Source organism: Hypomesus transpacificus, chromosome 23 (assembly GCF_021917145.1).
Source record: "Hypomesus transpacificus isolate Combined female chromosome 23, fHypTra1, whole genome shotgun sequence".
NCBI classification, from domain to species: domain Eukaryota; kingdom Metazoa; phylum Chordata; class Actinopteri; order Osmeriformes; family Osmeridae; genus Hypomesus; species Hypomesus transpacificus.
In genome coordinates this window covers 18177217-18195605 of record NC_061082.1, presented here as the reverse complement: position 1 = coordinate 18195605, position 18389 = coordinate 18177217, and the positions used below count along the sequence as shown (strand labels likewise).

Genomic DNA, 18389 nt, shown 5'->3' with positions numbered 1-18389 from the left:
CATGTCTCTGTAAGCAATGCTCCACATCCAAGACTTTACTCCAATTACTGCAGAATTACATCAGGCTAAGCTTTTCAGTGTCAGAATGGGGACGTGGATGTCCTGTTCCGGATCTACCGCTGATCTTGGAGAAGGCTGATCCTGTACTTCCTGTGGAAAGGGATTAAGGCCAACAGCCAGGAATCACTTTCTGTTTCTAACAGGCGTTGTGGTGATGTGGTCTGTGATGGAAAAGGCTTTGTAATTGCAGGCTAAATCCTGTACTTTACTGTAAACTCGTAAATAACCGCCGGCGACATTAAAGGGCATTAACTGACAGTGGATGCACAGGGACTCTCCGGAGCTTTGAGTCAGGGTTGAGTTAATTGAACGAGGGCTCCCTATACCCAGATTAGAAGCATGTAGTTAAATCAGCCACACGCGCACACACACACACACACACACACGCACACACAACCACACCCACAAAGCCACACATGCACAAACGCAAGCAAACACACACACACACACCAAAAGAAACTAGCTCTATTCATTGGCTCGGTCACCCAGTGTAGAAGGGCGACAGATTGGTACAGTACGAAGGTGTGAGCACACTAGGAGGCCAACAATGCGGCCTATTGATTTCCAGGCCACTGCTGGAGCTGAAGGGAGCAGTGTGCTTCAAGCCACAACTCAATGACAACAGCCGGTGCTTCGTGCAACATGTTAAGACCAAGAGGAAGGGGAAAAGGAACCCGTATACATTTCTGCTGAATAACAAAAGCAAGGGAAGTTCTGCAGGCATACTGCTACTGCACGGAGACGTGTTCCTACGCACGGATGCGTATCGTGTCGACACTCGTTAGAGAGCGTGGGAGCGAGCAGCTCTGGTGTACAGGCTCGGCACTGAAACAGCTGGACTTGGGAGCCGTTTCTTAATCAAAGCCGCCGATGAACGACGAGGCGGGGCGCAAAGAGCGCGGCGGAGGAGAGACCTCACGGGTCTAGAAGCCTCCGCGTGATCTTCATGAATACACAGCCTCCTGTCTTCCGTTCCGGATCGTTCCTCGGCTGACTCCCGTCTCAGTCCGGCCCCTGCAAACCAACCGAGGCGACACCAGAGCGCTCGGCTCAATAACAGCGGGAGAATGCCCACATCGTGACGAATACTGTATTTAGCCGGAGGTCAATGGTCTTGTTTAGCAGCGCCGTGGCGAGGGGGGAGGGATGAGGGAGGAGGGAGGGAGGAGGGAGGGAGGGGGGAGGGAGGAGGGAGACCCAGACAGGCTGCAGGCTACTGGGCCAGTCAGAAAGGTCTTTTGTGACGGAGACATTCTGCACCCCAGGTGGTGAGGGGGTGGGGTGGAGCCCAAGCCGGTAGCCATGGCAACTTAAAAAAAAGACAGTCTAATACAGTACTTAATCCCTTGTGAAAGGAAAAAAAGAAATTGCGGAGCCCCTGTTGTTGGAGCTGAAGGAATGTTGATGGTTCACGCTAAACTGCTTGTGATTCGGTCAAACGGAAGGAGACAATCACCCTGACAGGTTCAACAAAACAGTGCCGTTTAGAGCACAGCTGGATGCTCAGTCTGGAAGATTCCAATACAGGGGACATAATGTACAGTATCATAACAACAACCCTCAACCACTCATTAACCAAACAAGAGCTCTACCCAAAAAACATGTTTTCTGATATTATGTTCAGTCATATTAGCCTCTTCTGGAGCGAAGATGTTTTAGGTTGTGGAGGGCTACGGTTGGGGGCTAGGGACAGGGGGCTGGGGCTAGGTTCAGGGGGCTGGGGTGTGGCACTGGCAGCTCTCTAGCCAAGGCCAAGGGGTTCACCCCCACCCAGGCCCCGCTCTGGAGGCCGCCAGGGCCCCCTGATGTGCCCAGTGTGAGCAGCTTTAGAGGGCAGTGGCCTCCAAGCCTCCAGTAACCATCCTGGCTGGATTAAACACCCAGCCCCACTAAAGGAGCTTTATCTGAAACCGATCCGGCAATTGTGGTCATCGCCACATCGTCTGGAGCTTAACCCCCCTCGGTGAGACAAGGTGATGGGGGTGGAGCAGCAAAGCGGCCAGGTACTGATGGGAGAGGAGGGCCGGGGTGAGAGGAGGAGGGAGGGGGGGGTCGAGGATTAGCCCCTGAACTCCAGCAGGTTCTGGAAACCCTGCTTGGGCTTGGAAGACAAGGACCACAATGTCAGTCAGGACGGCTGGGCGGGGGGGCACCACTCACGACCTCCCCATTACTGCTGTCACAGGAAAGACTGAGAGAACTCTTTTGAAGCTTTCTTTGACCTGGAAGCCTGTTCTGATCAATTGGGGAAGACATGCAAATGGTCAAACCTTTATTAGCTGTGACTTCAGATCAGACCAAACGTCATCACTGATGTATTCAGTAATTGTAAGGGTTCGCCATCATACTTTTTCCTGCAACTGTAAAAAGTATGAGTTACTGTACTAATGAGATTAAGAACTACGTGAAAAATTATAATTAACACTGAACATTGTCAAAACATCCCAAGACGTTATCAAGCGATACAGTACACTTGGAAGCCTGTTAACGTAAATAAGAGCTGACTGATATTTCCAATTTATTTTCTCGCTAACCTAATCTAGTGTCAACACTCTCACAAGTCAGTTTCATTCAGACAGAGGGACGTCTTTTCAGATCCGGCACGACAGACCCAGAACCCGTGTCGACCGCTTCTAATAGGCCGTAATGCAATGAGTGGAGTCACATCGAACACATCTTCACATTAGACTGGAAAATCACCGGACACAGTGTGGCCCCTCCCCTAGCACCTGACCCCTCCCCCACAGCATGGCCCCTCCCCTATCACCTAGCCCCTCCCCCACGGCATGGACCACTTCAGAGACGACATCACCGCGTTTGCTTCCGTCCCAAACGGCTCGTACGATGACAAATCGAGGCAGGACCCCAGGGGAGCTTTATGAGTGAGCGTGGCATCGTCACTGTAATTGCTTTGCCAATAGGCTGCTAGGAACCATCCACATTGTTGGGCGTTGGCGATGACAAGACGAGCCATTTGTTCCTGTTGAGAGCAGCGCGAGCTCAGATGTCCACAACAAACCAGTCGTGCTGGTTCTGCCACAGGCAGGCTCCCCAGGGCCAGCTCCTTAGATATCAGTGTTTCCCCTTTTAGCAGTGGGGGCAGACAACACCCTAAATAAATAAAATTAGCATACTTAAAGACACCTTACAGTATGTTCTAAATGGCATAAATGCTGCCAATTAATAATTGACGTAACAACTTATTGTAAATGCAGTGGCCTAGCTTACAGATTAAGGTAGGCCACTCGGAAGCATGTACACTGTCTGCTTCATTTGATCTTGATAGGCTAAGCATTCTGTAGCAAATTATAACAATATACCCACTATTTATTCATTAAAACTAGGCTACTTAAGCATAATAATCCACCTAAACGTGAGCAAGGGCAGCAATCGCTATCGAATCAACAGACGTGCAATTTCGCTAGCAGGGGAGGAATACAAACAACGAAAATCACCAGTTAACTTAATTTAAATTTGCAAGAACTATAGACTAATACAATAACAGGCTTAAATGAACTGACAACATAAGTTATACGACTTTCAGTTCTCAAGGATGCACACGCGCAATCTCACCTGCGCTGTGAAGCGCGTCTGTGCTATTCTCTGACATGCGCTCTAACAATCACGGCTGATAGACGGCCTAAAATTTTGTACAGCTCCAATTCTGATACCGTGGCGGCAGAAATTTAACCGTGGCGGGCCGCCATAGGGGAAACTCTGCATCAATAGGCCCTTCCCATACAGGGGCCGCCACACAAAGCTAGGGTTACAGAGAGGGAGAAATAAAAAAAGTTCTGATTTGATTGTTTAATAATGTATTCACTTGGCCGACGCTGAGATCAAAAGAGACGCTGGCGTGTGTACGTGAGGGGATTTGAACGTGTGACCTCTTGATTTGCAGACAAACTACCACTGAGCCAGAACCTTCTCTTCGATACCGGGTTCAGTCACACGAGGCTTCCGAGCTTCGCTCTCACATAGGGACAAGGACAGGAAGCAGGAAGGATTCCCATTGGAAAGTTGCCCTGCAGCTCAACACAGCCCTTCAGGAAGTTTCGGGCTCTGCTTAGGGCGGTGAGGGATGGCAGGACTCTTGGCGTCACGGGCCAAATGCAATCTAGTGTTTTACCATTCATGGCTTGATGTGATTAGTTCCTTCTTGGGGGCTTATGCAACGCCCCGCACAGCAGTTTAATTGGCAGACGACTTCTGTCGCATCAATATCTGCCAAGCAGAGCACGGCACAGCTGGGACCAGAGATCTGGGGTTACTAATCCTCATCTCTCTTTCATTCCTTCTCACTCTCACTCTCTCTCTCCCCCCCCCCCTCTCCCTCTCTCCTACCCCCTTTTTCTTCTCCTTCAATCCTTCCCTTCCATCCCTCTTTCTCTCCTAGTCCGACCTAGCTATTTACCCATCTATCCCTTACCCATCCCTCTCTCCATCCCTCTCTCTCCTTTCCATGGTTCAGCCTCTCCTCCCCTTCCCTCTCTCCTACCGACCTCTTTCCCCGTCTCCCTCCAATATCCGCCCCTTTCTCATCTCACGTCCTCCCTCTCCCGCCCCTAGAGCCCTCAAATTCAATTACAGCCCGAGAGCGTGGCGGAGCAGAGAGGAGCCTGGGAACAGCGGCCAGGGGCGATGACGCCGTCAGCGCAGAGCGGAAGGGAGGAGGCTGACCAGGGGGGTCAGAGTTCACTTCCACGTGGACGGTTTAAGCTCAGCCGATCCTGAACAGTAAGGAGACACAGTGGACGCGCCCCTGTGTCCTCGGCGCGTTCGAAACACGACTGATTTCCCGGGCGTGGGGAGGTTGTGTCGGGACATGGGGACAGTGAAGGTCGGCCTGACACATCTCAGGTGAGAGCGTTATCTCAGGGACGGCCGGAGGGTTCTTTTTCCCACTGTCCTTTGAAGCAGCAGCCACAGGGCTTTGATACGGTAATTAGCAGTCGGAATATCAATGAGAAATCCATAATTTATAAAACGAGGAGGCGTGCGGCTGAGGAAGCTGCTGCACGCCGTCTGTCTCTGGGGGACCAGGCAGAGCAGGCAGGCAGACAGAGGTAGAGACAGACAAACAGGCCTAAATACAGACAGACAGGCATTCCTAAAGACAGACAGACAGGCAGAGGTAAAGACAGACAGACAGGCTTAAATACAGACAGACAGGCCTAAAGACAGACAGACAGGCCTAAAGACAGACAGGCAGGCAGAGGTAAAGACAGACAGACAGGCCTAATGACAGACAGGCATGCCTAAAGACAGACAGGCAGGCCCCCACCCCCGCTTCCTCTCATCCGCTGTGTGATAGGCTGTCGCTCTGGGTTGCAGGTTCCAATGTAAGGTTATGAAAGAATCTGGGTGGAATCACCATGGGGCAAAGTTCAAAGGAATAATGGATGTATGCACCAAGTGCAGGGTGTACCAACGAGCCCAACCCACAGTCTGGAGACCCCACCACACACACACCATCATCACACACCTGTCTTTCAAACCCACAAAGACATTCCCCAGGGTTATGTTTGCAGAAGCGCCTTTGTGACTCGTCACAGATGTATACTGTTTGGAGAGAGATAAAGAACTGAACCCGAACTGTCATGCCAATAAAGCATTCTGAACTGAGACAGAGAGAAAAAGAGACAGAGAGAAAAAGAGACAGAGAGAGAGAGAGAGAGAGACAGAGAGACAGAGAAAGAGAGACAGAGAGAGAGAGAAAGAGAGACAGAGAGACAGAGAGACAGAGAGAAAGAGAGACAGAGAGAAAGAGAGACAGAGAGACAGAGAGAAAAAGAGACAGAGAGAAAGAGAGACAGAGAGAGAGAGAAAGAGAGACAGAGAGAGAGAGAAAGAGAGACAGAGAGAAAGAGAGACAGAGAGAAAGAGAGACAGAGAGAGAGAGAAAGAGAGACAGAGAGACAGAGAGAGATACAGACAGAGAGAGAGACAGAGAGAGACGCAGCCCTGCTCTCAGCTGGCCGAAGTAGGTTCCGGAATAAGAGGCACGTCTGGCGTTTCCATAGGAACGCAAGGCGGTTCATCCAGCCGGTCGGTCGTCTGTCCAAACACGGCACGAGGAACCTGCTACGGAACCCAGTCCTGGACCCAGCACGTCCCCTAAACAGCCGCGAGGGAACCCACTGATGCATGAGAGCCACAGAGGCCCTCTAAGCGTGTCATTACAGGACAGGAGTGGAAGTCCATGCTGAAAGGGGCCTGTCCACACGCCGGTGCAGACGATGCAGTTGTACATTTCTCTCTACATTCCCCCCAAGGCTTGTTTACAGCAAGTCTGTTTGGTTATCGTGGATCTTTAACGTGGCCCCCGTGCGTAGTGCTTTAACACCATCAATTGTGTTTTTACTGCCATTTCGAGAGCCGTTATGTTGCTTTATTGCGATGGCAGACCTATGCGGAGACGGAGAAACTGCTGCTGCTGCAGCTCAAAGAAAGGTCTGGAGGCAGTGAGTAAATCGGCTGTTCCAACGTCTTTGCAAATCCCCCCGGCTTGACAAAAATGACACCTTGTAAATATTTGCCGTCAAAGACATCCATCGTGGCCTCGGTGAGGTTCGACGCGAAGCGCCCCTGTAAGGAGTCGCAGCGAGGAAGGGGGAGGCGACAGAGGGAGGGGCCACGCGGTCCTGCTGGCACACATCAGGAACAGACAGAGGCTGATGGGGATCCCGTCATAGAGGGAGAGGGAGAGCGAGGGAGCCAGAGAGAGAGAGAGGGAGGGAGGGAGAGGGAGAGAGCGAGGGAGCCAGAGAGAGGGGGCCAGAGAGAGAGCGAGGGAGGGAGAGCAAGGAAGGGAGAGAGAGCGAGAGAGAGCGAGAGAGAGCGAGAGAGAGCGAGAGGTGCCAGGTAAGATACAATGGAAGGAGATCCAAGGAGAAAGGCGCAGGGGTTCACACATTCAATTTGTGCATGTGAGTGTGTGTGTGTGTATATATATATATATATGTGTTCTTCAGTATTCTAAGCCCTGTGGTTGAGGGGAGGGCTGACTGCAGCTCGTGGGAAAGCAGACCCCTGGTTCCCTCTGTGGGACTTCCATTCCATGGCCTGAGAAACAAGTCCAGGGGTCAGAGTTCACCAGAGGAGGCAGGGAGATAGCCGGAAGACAACCCACAACCTCACACAGCCCCATCGCACGAGTCCAGCAAACACAAATCAAATATTCCCAGGGGAACGTCATGTGTCATTACGTTGGGATTCTCAGACCCGTCCACCAGGTTGGAGGAAGATTGCTCGTCTTCAGTTTGCTTCTAGAGAGGATGAGTCAGCCCTTCGTGCCCTTGTTTATATTATTCTAATGACTCAGAGCATGCCCCTACCCCCCCACCCCACCGAGGACAAAGCCATCCTGCAGGGAAACAGGGTCAATCAGCCCCTGGAAGGGTTAACGACCCTCAGAAGATCATCCTGGCTTCCCGCCTTATGCCAGGCGTAATTGGCACACGATGCAGAAAACACACAGCGTCTCTCTCTCTCTCTCTCTCTCTCTCTCTCTCTCTCTCTCTCTCTCTCTCTCCTCTCTCCCTCCTCTCTCTCTCTCTCTCTCTCTCTCTCTCTCTCTCTCCTCTCTCTCTCTCTCTCTCTCTCTCTCTCTCTCTCTCTCTCTCTCTCTCTCTCTCTCTCTCTCTCTCTCTCTCTCTCTCCCTCCTCCTCTCTCTCTCTCTCTCTCTCTCCTCTCTCTCTCTCTCTCTGCAGTAGAGAGATCAGGGGAAGACAAAACTATGCAGCAGGGCACCCCAGCAGAGGCAGACCCCACCCCCCTCACTTCACCTCTGGGGGTGTGTGTCGTCATGGCAACCCGCAGACAGACAGGCAATCTGCAATTTCACGTGGCCCCTCGCCAACGAGCTCGTACAGCAATAAAGCCTGTGCTGCTCCCGAGGAGGAGGCTGTGAGGACCCCGTGCCAGAGGAGAGGAGAGGAGCGGAGAGGAGCGGAGAGGACTGCATCTAACCCGACGGTCCAGTATCTGACTGTATCTGCCAGCCCAGCAGCCGTGCCTCTGTGCTGACTGAATGACAAGTCCTTCATTCAGAATGCTCTGTGAAGCCAGGCCGACCCTGGGGGAGAGGTTGCCATGGTCACGCTCTGATATGAAGAACCTCAGCCACTGGCCCAGGGAGAGACAGTGTTGGGGTTGCTAAACGCCCCCCCCCCCCCTCTGCCCCCCCCCCCCTCTGCCCCCCCCCCCTTCCCCCCCTCGGCTGTGGAGGCCAATCAAATCCCGTTCATCCTGCTTAGCCAATGACAGTTCAGAGAAAGTCACAGGCAAAATCATGCTTTATGCTCAGTTGAATCAACCACTGTTACTGTTCTCCCCTCTGGCTGTGTGTGTGTGTGTGTGTGGGGTGGTATGCCAGTGTGTTCCTGCTAAACCAGACAGCTCTCTCACAGCTCCCAGTTCACCAGGATTCACCAGCGCCGCTTCCACCCCACTGCAAACAACGTCTGCAAAACAAACACCAAACAAGTGTTTGCGGCTCGGCCCCAAAGCATCTTCTCCTCTCTCCATTACAGGCTGCACACACACTCTACCCACTGTCGAAGAGGGGGGGGGAGGGGGGGGCGATCTGGTGACCCTCACTGACCAGGTGTGTCTGGTCAGTGGTATGTGGTCTCTGTGGGAGACTGGGAGGTCTCCCCCCCACCACCCCCCCCCCCCCCTCCTCACTTCAGAGGGCATCTTTGTAAAGATCTTTTTTTCAGTGTTCGAAAAGAGGTCATTTCCGACGAGAGACGTGAGAGAAAACAAAGACCGTCCATCGAAAAAAACGTCTAAATCAGCCTATAATCCCAAAGGATTTGGACTCAAATCCAAAACGCTGCATCGTAAACTCCTTTCTTCCAGTTCATCCAGTGACAAATTTCGACTTGGGACATGGGATTACAGTTATAAAAGGATGTGATACTTCAAAGGTGCAGTTGATGTAATCCATGTGGCTGGGACAGTGGCTTCAGTGTCCCAGGCTGAGATGAACAGCCCCTTGTTACATGTGATCAAGGTCAGTGGGACCGGGAGGAGTTAACCACAGATCTCTTCATATAGGGGGGCCCACAAACCCCTTCACATTATCGCCTTCCAGGCCCCCCAGCCTCCCAGGCCCCCCAGCCCCCCCAATGAACCTGCAGACCTGTCTGTTCCTGTTGCGATGTGAACGTCCTGAGGAGAGATCCAGCGAGCTGCGCTCCAGTCTGAATGAGGCCAACTGCAGGGTCCAAGCTCTCCCTCCACGGTAAGAGCCGGCGGGCAAGAAGCCTCAATACCCCCATGTACTGGTCATTTAATAATGCATAGGGGTTTTCTACAAACGGAAAGGGTACAGTGGCAGAACAGCGATTCTAATGGATTCAATATTAGTGTGAGAGGCAAACACGGTCCCTCAGGACTCGTTTCAAGATAGCGAGGGAGGAGAAATGGGGTATGAATACACACACACTCAGGCAGGGAATGAGTGAACACGCAAACACACGCGAAAGGTTTGCGGGGGACAGGAAGCAAGGACATCGAGAGATCGAGAGAGATCGAGAGAGAGATCGAGAGAGAGAGAGATCGAGAGAGAGAGAGAACGAATTTCATGTGAAGCTGTCACTAAGCCCTTCCCCGTGATCTGGTACCAGAGAGGGGTTGGGTGACTGGGGTTAATAGAGCTTGACTGTTTCCTCCAACCAGACAAATGAGCGAGTGTGGCCCCATCACTATCCTCCACCCCTCCCATGGCTCCCCTCCCCCCCCCCCCCCCCCTCAACCCCATTCCTGTCCTTCCCCTCTACCGCTCTCCTCCATCCTCATCCCAATTCCCAGCGCAAGCTCTCGAGCCCCCTACACCAGTCCCTCGCCCCCAGCCCCAGCCCCCCCCCTCTCCCCAGCCCCAGCCCCCCCCCACCCCCCCCCCTCTCCCCAGCCCCAGTCCTTCCAGCCCTGGCCCCAGCCCCAGTCCTTCCAGCCCTGGCCCCAGCCCCAGTCCTTCCAGCCCTGGCCCCGGCCCTCCACATCAAATAACCCCCTAAAACACATCATGGACAAGCAATATAAATCTGCAGTACCCCCCAATCCATCAGCCAGTATGAGCTTTACCAGAAGGGAAATCAGGACATTTCAGGACAGACTATACAGGCTATAGCAGGTATTGTCAAGGTAGTTCCACCTCTAGATTACTTCTGTAAAAAGGAACTACTTCATTTTCTCCCGGCAGCATTCATTTGAAAAGCTCCATGCTGAGTGAACCCTGTGCGGTAAGCCCTCTCCTATCTGCTATGGAGCCGTACGTTTTGGAGGGGAGTCTCTTAGAAGAGCTAGCTTCAGAAGAGCTAGCTTCAGAAGAGCTAGCTTAAGAAGACGTTCCACCACAGTGACTGGTCTAGGCCCCTGCTGGCCGACTCGGAAGGATTCGCCAGATCGCGTGACCCAGAGCAGGACCACAGTGGGCCTGTTTTTGTTCCTCTACCATCTGATACCCTGTCTGACAGGTTGGAGGCCTCCACACCATCAGGGCTGGGAACACTCTCCAGTTACACAGCAGAGACGAGGCCTTCACACACACCCCAGGGAACACATGCACACTTCTAACCCTCCGGGAACAAACACACGCACACCTCCGGGAACACACACCTAAGGGAACACGCACATACCTCTTCTCACCCAAACAGGGCCGGCGGGGAGAAATTCTGCCCCAGATAAATCCGTCATCATTACCCGAATGGATTGTTGCCGTTATGCAACGTGAGACTTTGATAATGAAATAGTCTTGTAAGGCTGGTTTCCGACCGGCAATGAGGGGCATTTGTTTGATGGGAATAACATCCGAAGCCTTTTGGAGATGGTCTTGTGGATAGAGAACGCGTCGGATAGAGACATTCATCTTGTCTCATTACTGCAGCGATTTCATCCATCAACGTTGAATCCCGGCCAAATTTCACGTGTGAATCCTGCTTCTGCGAGGCCAGAATGAATGGGAGCAACAGGCATTGACTATTATGGGATGGCAGCAGCTACTGAGGTAATTAAGGGGCCTCACATTGGGGGGGTCTCAGGCATCGTTATCATGGCAACCGCCGTTGAGACACCCATGCGGCGCGGGAGGGGAAAAGGCCTGTCTTGGATGAAGCCGATGCTACTGGAGCGAAGAGATCCGTCGACCGGCACGAACACGGATGGACGGCCAGAAACCGGAACTGCTACGGGACATTGGGCGCTGGAGTTTCTTTCACCACGTGTACCCGAGTTTAGACCGACAGGGATCCGTATCTGAACAGATGTTCAGTCGGGGTCCCATCGGACACTGGGCTGAACTTGAGGTCACCATCTACTGGAACCCATGTTGTTTCCACAGCTAAATGATGTCATCATGACCTGGTGAAATGGTTGCCACTGTGAGAGCCCCCCCTCGCCTCCCCTTAGGCGATAAACTCTGGTGGCATAAACACAGCCTCCCTCCTGGAGCTGAAGCAATAGAAAAGATTGAATCCGTGTTCAATTGAGCATTCCGAATCACCCACCCCGTCTCCCTCGGTCCTCACACTCTCCCTTCCCCATCTCCCTTTCCCACCCCCTCTCTATCCCCCTCTTTCTCTCCTTCACCCCCTCTCCCTCCTACCCCCTCTCCTTCTCTCTCACCTCCTCTCCGTGTATGCCCCTCCATGCGCCCCCCGCCCCCCCCCCCCTGCAGCAGCCCTAGCCCCCCCAGTCAGAGCTCCCCATCACAGCGGCTCCGCTAAGTCACCGTGACACTGTTGTGTCTTCTGTGATGCCCGGGGCGGGGGCACGCGCAAGGCCGGGGTAAACGTCTGCATCATCCGGGGCGTATTCTCCACAGAGCAGGATGGAATGTCGAGCGGGAGTTTTTAATGAAGTTCCGGGGGGAAAACAAAAAGAGATTCATCTTCCTCTCCGCATCCCTCGCTCTCTGATTAACTGGATGTGACCGTGGCTCTTATATTCGCAGTCTGCGGGAGATATCCGACACAAACCAGAAATTAGACGACGCTGTAGTGCATGGCAGTGCTCCGCCTCATGACTGTAGTCCCTCCATGACTGTAGTCCCACACGTCCAGGAAGGAAGAGAAGAGCTCCTAATTAAGAGACTCGCAAAACCGAGGCTAATTAAGGAGAATGACCTCACCTCACACAAAAGGCACTGAGTTTAGCCGACAGGCGCTGTGTCTCTAATGAGGGGAGAGGGGCATGGTCGGGATATAATGGGATCTCAGTGAGTTTCCTCTGCCAGTTCCTCTACCTGAATTCTATCTGAGAGAGTAGGAGAGGGCATATAACAGCTCTCTACACATGAAGATGCCTTAAACTGCTTCCTGAGGGGGGAAGGGATATATACATACAGAATATATACAGTATCTATACAGGTAATGTTTTATACATTGCTTCTTGTCGGCTTATCTGTTCAACATGTTGTTTCGTGTCTTCTGGGTAGGGGCGGGTCAGAAGGCTGTGTTGCATGCTGTGATGAACAAGCTTTCACCCACAGGCTGCCAGTGTTTCACAGCGTAACGTCTAACACATCCGCAGCCAGGCCTCCGCTCAATGCAAACACCTCCAGCCATCCTCTGTCTGTCTGCTCGCTTTCCCTGCATCCCCTCATCGCTCTGTCTGCCCATCTCAAGGAAGGAAGGAAGACTAGCAATATCCTCTGACTGTGGTCAGAGGATATTGCTAGTTTGTCTATTCTAAGGAAAAAAAGAACATAGGTCTTGGCCACACCCTGTAGTTTTACAGCTAAATTAGGATCATGGAGTATACCTTACTGAAATACCACAGCCCAATGCTGTGGAGATGGAATGTACAGTTTGGTATATGCAGTGTTTTTGTGTTTAATTGCTCATGTTCTCATTAGAACTCTGAAAACGTCCAAAAGTAAATCCCATTACCGACACAAAGGTTTGAATTATCCACATGTGAGATCTGATAAGTATGTAAAACATCCGTCTGTCATTATCATGCAGGGCGCATTTCACATCAAAGGAATTCAATCTTGTAGCATGACCATTTGAATGTCTGATTTATGCTAAATACATCGAGCTTCCGTAGACATGCAAACTGGATTAAGATCTTTCATTTCCACTGGGGGATTTGGGTTGGTGATCAAGAACAGCCCATCAGATCTGATTGGGCTATTTCAAGGACATCAAAAAAGATCTGCCCTTCTCTCCAACTATATTTGGAACTCCCTGTCTAAATCCCACCCCTTGCAGCCCGCGATGTGGCCCACAGCTGGGAAGCACAGGGTGGAGGGGGACTAAGTTCACACTGCTTATCAAAACAACCATCAAAACAACTGGGCTCAGCGACACTGCAAAAGGGCAGCTCAGGAACGGACGACTGATTCTTTGAGGCTGAAAGATGTGATTCACTGCCGTCATCTCATATGGCTGCAATGAACTGCTATAAATCATCATACAATTTCCTGTCGATGTCCTATGAGTGAGACCGTGCTGAGAGACAGGATAGAGGAACCAGCCTGGGCCCATTCATGCACGGAGCACCTCACAGTTATATTCTGTTGCTATGCCAACCTGTCACCCTTAACAACAGGCTGCTGTTGCTGTAAAATGAAATCCTTCCTTGATGAGGGCCTGCTATTTAAATGTCACAGATATAAAGGAGCGGTGCATAGCAGTCTACCGTTCAAACACTGGAAACACAGAAGACTGGAGAGGATTGGGGGGGCTGGAGGACTGGGGGGGACTGACGGGATCGTGAAGACCGGACAACTGGGAACACCGCCGTTCCTTCATCTGAACTCACCGAGATGTCGAAGATCTCCTCCGTGTCGTCGAGCATGCGGACCCTGACGGCGACGTGTCTCCCCGGGGGCATGGCGGGGGGCCGGTGGCCGGGGTCCAGGGTGCTGATGCCCAGAGTCTCCGGGGCCCCTAGGCGCTGGCCCGGGGACGGCCTCGGGCCCAAAGGTTCCCTCTCTGGCACCACCATGGTGGTCCGCTCTGCTGTCATCCAGCCTGCCAAGAGGACGAGGGGCACGGATCAGACACGGTACTGCATGTACACACACTGCTTGTATACGTACACACACAAACACTGCATGTATACACACACTGCATGTATACACACACTCCTATACTGTATGTACGCACAGTTACCACTACCCTTTACTCGACGTCTGCATCCTCAACTTTGCCTGCCTCTGTGGTCTCCATGTCGGCCTACTTGACAGGAACTCCATGCGGGTCATGTCTGTCATGTTTTCATTGCGTGTGAGTAAACAGTGAGGGTTGGGAGTGCGATCCCCTCACCGACTCCAGAACAACAGAGAAGATGGGGTGGGTGGATTCCATCTAAACAGCTCCAAGCCCAGGGGACACAGTTCACAGCTTTGCGTGTCAGACTAGCACCGTAATTGCAAATGAAGTATTTGCACTCTCCGTTAATGGGCGATAATTGTAGCCTTCGGGAGAAGCAATTAGTTCTCTCGTCCTGAAAACGTGCAGCTTGATTTCAAAGGAAATTCAGCTCATGAAAAACAGCTTTGGTTGACCGAACCAAAGAATCTCAAAATGTCACAAATGCCATTGGTCTAGACTCAAGTAAGGATTCTCCAGTTGACTCCTGTTGGACAGACAGCATTGAAGGCTCTGATGAATGATCAGATATAACTAAATTCATGGGCAAAACAGTGAAACAGGAGGAGGTAGAGGGGAAAGCAGGTGAAGGAGGGATGTACTAGCAGGTGAAGGAGGGAGGTACTAGCAGGTGATGGAGGTGAAGGAGGGAGGTACCAGCAGGTGATGGAGGTGAAGGAGGGAGGTACCAGCAGGTGATGTACCAGCAGGTGAAGGAGGGAGGTACTAGCAGGTGATGGAGGTGATGTACTAGCAGGTGAAGGAGGGAGGTACTAGCAGGTGATGGAGGTGATGGAGGGATGTACTAGCAGGTGAAGGAGGGAGGTACTAGCAGGTGATGGAGGTGATGGAGGGATGTACTAGCAGGTGAAGGAGGTGATGTACTAGCAGGTGATGGAGGTGATGGAGGGATGTACTAGCAGGTGAAGGAGGGAGGTACTAGCAGGTGATGGAGGTGATGGAGGGATGTACTAGCAGGTGATGGAGGTGATGTACTAGCAGGTGATGGAGGTGATGGAGGGATGTACTAGCAGGTGAAGGAGGGAGGTACTAGCAGGTGATGGAGGTGATGGAGGGAGGTACTAGCAGGTGAAGGAGGGAGGTACTAGCAGGTGATGGAGGTGATGGAGGGAGGTACTAGCAGGTGATGGAGGTGATGGAGGGATGTACTAGCAGGTGATGGAGGGAGGTACTAGCAGGTGATGGAGGTGATGGAGGGAGGTACTAGCAGGTGAAGGAGGGAGGTACTAGCAGGTGATGGAGGTGATGGAGGGATGTACTAGCAGGTGATGGAGGTGATGGAGGGAGGTACTAGCAGGTGATGGAGGGAGGTACTAGCAGGTGATGGAGGTGATGGAGGGAGGTACTAGCAGGTGAAGGAGGGAGGTACTAGCAGGTGATGTACTAGCAGGTGAAGGAGGGAGGTACTAGCAGGTGATGGAGGTGATGGAGGGATGTACTAGCAGGTGATGGAGGGAGGTACTAGCAGGTGATGGAGGTGATGGAGGGAGGTACTAGCAGGTGAAGGAGGGAGGTACTAGCAGGTGATGGAGGTGATGGAGGGATGTACTAGCAGGTGATGGAGGTGATGGAGGGAGGTACTAGCAGGTGATGGAGGGAGGTACTAGCAGGTGATGGAGGTGATGGAGGGAGGTACTAGCAGGTGAAGGAGGGAGGTACTAGCAGGTGATGTACTAGCAGGTGAAGGAGGGAGGTACTAGCAGGTGATGGAGGTGATGGAGGGAGGTACTAGCAGGTGAAGGAGGGAGGTACTAGCAGGTGGAGGTGATGTACTAGCAGGTGATGGAGGGAGGTACTAGCAGGTGAAGGAGGGAGGTACTAGCAGGTGATGTACTAGCAGGTGAAGGAGGGAGGTACGAGATCAGCTGCTAATAATAACACCATTGGGGGGCGGGGATCTTCACATTGCCGTGACAGCCCTGTTACCATGGAGATCCCACTGCCGAAATACTAAATTCATGAATGGCATCAAACGTAGCGTGGATAGAATAGTAATACCCTACCACTGCAGTTACTGGGGACAAGATCAGAGAGGCCTAACTGTGTCACCAACTCTATCACTCACAGACAAAAGAGATCAGGTTAATGGCAGAGGGGTTTTGAGCCGGTTGGACAATCATTCATTCTGGGTTGGAACAGGACAATCCACCCCCGACTCTCAGGCCAAACCCTGGAGGCCTTGCTTAATTCTCTGTTGATCACACATTCCAGCCGGCTTATGTCATCTCAAGACCTCGGTAACTGGGGCATCGGAGTGTGGGGGGCAGCTCTCCTTCACGCGCTGCCGGTTGAAGCCCTGACTGGGAAGTCACAATATATTTGAAGCCCAGATAAGAGCGGGGAAGACGGCGTACTGTATCCACAGCTTGAGGTGGGAGGGTCTGGACTGAGACTGGATGTGTTGGACAGAGCAGTCCCCAGAGCAGGTCGAACCAAACGGCTCATTTACAGTGCGGACGCAGTCGGCCGTGACGCACGTGGAATATTAAAAACATCGGGACAGCTGTGGGACGAACCGACACAGCACAACCACTGTCCGCGTTTAGAGCCGAGCATTTTAACGTCCACACCTGTCCCTTTCTGCTGTCATCGTCCCAGGCCTGAAGGGGTGGGGGGGGGGGGGGGGGGGGCGAGAGGGAAGACATTCCTCTGGGACGACAAGAGCCAGAACTCCTGTTTTCACCAGGGCGATCTACTACCTCAAGTGAGCGCTTGGAGAAAACTTCTTTGTGGCTTTAATATCCGCTTACATGTTACTATACCAGTGAAGCACGCAGGCATCTTCGTGATGTTTGGAAACCCCAAAGGCTTTGGAATCCCAATGCTGTAACTAAACACTCTCCAAACCAAAGGAGTGTCTGAAGGCAATGAAAGAGCAGACAGTGATTAGCTCAACTGACACTTAACCCCCCCCCCCCCCCCCCCGCGCCCCCTCCAAGCTGATGAATCGAGCAGCCACAGCCTTCGTCTGCAGTAGGAGATCCTAGACGTGACTAAATGGACCTTCAGCTCCCCCAGCCCCTCTCTAAGCCTGCCCTGTTTGGGGGCATCAGGGTGGGAGAGGGAGCAGCTATGCCAGATCTTGGTACCGGTTGTATAAAACACAGACGGCATTTCATGGTTTCGCAGATTGATCTCGTCGGCCTTTGAACTTATTTGAGGGAAATTCCCCACAAGTGTGTTAGCCTGGGCCTGGGGGCCTGTTCCTGGGCTGGGGGGCCTGGGGGCCTGTTCCTGGGCTGGGGGGCCTGGGGGCCTGTTCCTGGGCTGGACATGCAGGACTTCCAGAACAGAGGTCCCTCTGTGTGCAGAGACACAGGGAGTCCCTTCAGCACAGTCCAACACATGAAGGCACAATTTCAACAACTGCACAGCTGGATTTTATTACAGCCAGCTGAATGGCCGAGGGCAGGGAAGTTGTGCCAGCTGTCTACCTGTAGCATATTCAAATCCAGCCCCTGGTTCCCCTTTATCAGAAATACGATTCCTCACAGATACGGATTCCTAGGTGTGGCTCCTAGACAGCATTCTGCTGCGATGATCCTTTCTATGCAGAAAGGGTTGTGTTGAATCTATTTTGCTGATTAGTGATGGACTGCCTCTTTCACTGGATTACTTCAGAATTCACCCAGGGAATTCACAACTCTTTCCATTTCTAATTTGTGCTTGGTTCATTCAATCCTTACACCCAGAACCTCTTTAAACACTAGCACTCACAAGATAAACTACTCTAAAACTGTGGCTGAACATTAAAAGCCAATTCATATCATATTTGAAGCGCTCACACAAAATATGACTTTTTTTAGCATGATATACACTTTGGAAACCAGAGTTGGCTTAATTGGTTAATTGGTGACATGAGAACACATTCTACTGTCATAACTGTTCATGGGAAATCAGAACAATGCACCCGTCTACCCCTGCCGATAGACACGGAATCATGATCATATTTGGCAACATTTTACACCAGACACTGAAGGCTACACGTCCTTAATATATTATTGGAGTAGACTACTGTAATCCTAAATACATTATGTCAGTAGGCTACCACGCGTGGTTGTGACAAAAATACACCGTCTGACCTTACCTGATCAGATACTGCTGCAATGCCAATCGTGACTAATGGAGAATCCATCTCAATGCTTACATTTAACGCTTTTTACTGACTGGTGTAGACTGACACTAACTCAACATCCCATATT

At 52.0% G+C, this 18389-nt stretch overlaps 1 protein-coding gene across 2 annotated transcripts in view; it reads right to left on the bottom strand.

Annotated features, from left to right (window-relative positions):
• The window catches only part of LOC124485630 (FERM, ARHGEF and pleckstrin domain-containing protein 1-like), a 52776-nt gene that overhangs the window by 33847 nt on the left and 540 nt on the right, over nucleotides 1-18389 (bottom strand). For both annotated transcript variants that reach the window (XM_047047345.1, XM_047047346.1), the window contains exon 2: nucleotides 13835-14046. In XM_047047345.1, the coding sequence (XP_046903301.1) occupies nucleotides 13835-14041 (207 nt within the window). In that variant the 5' untranslated portion in view covers nucleotides 14042-14046. The remainder of the gene's footprint in view (nucleotides 1-13834; nucleotides 14047-18389) is intronic.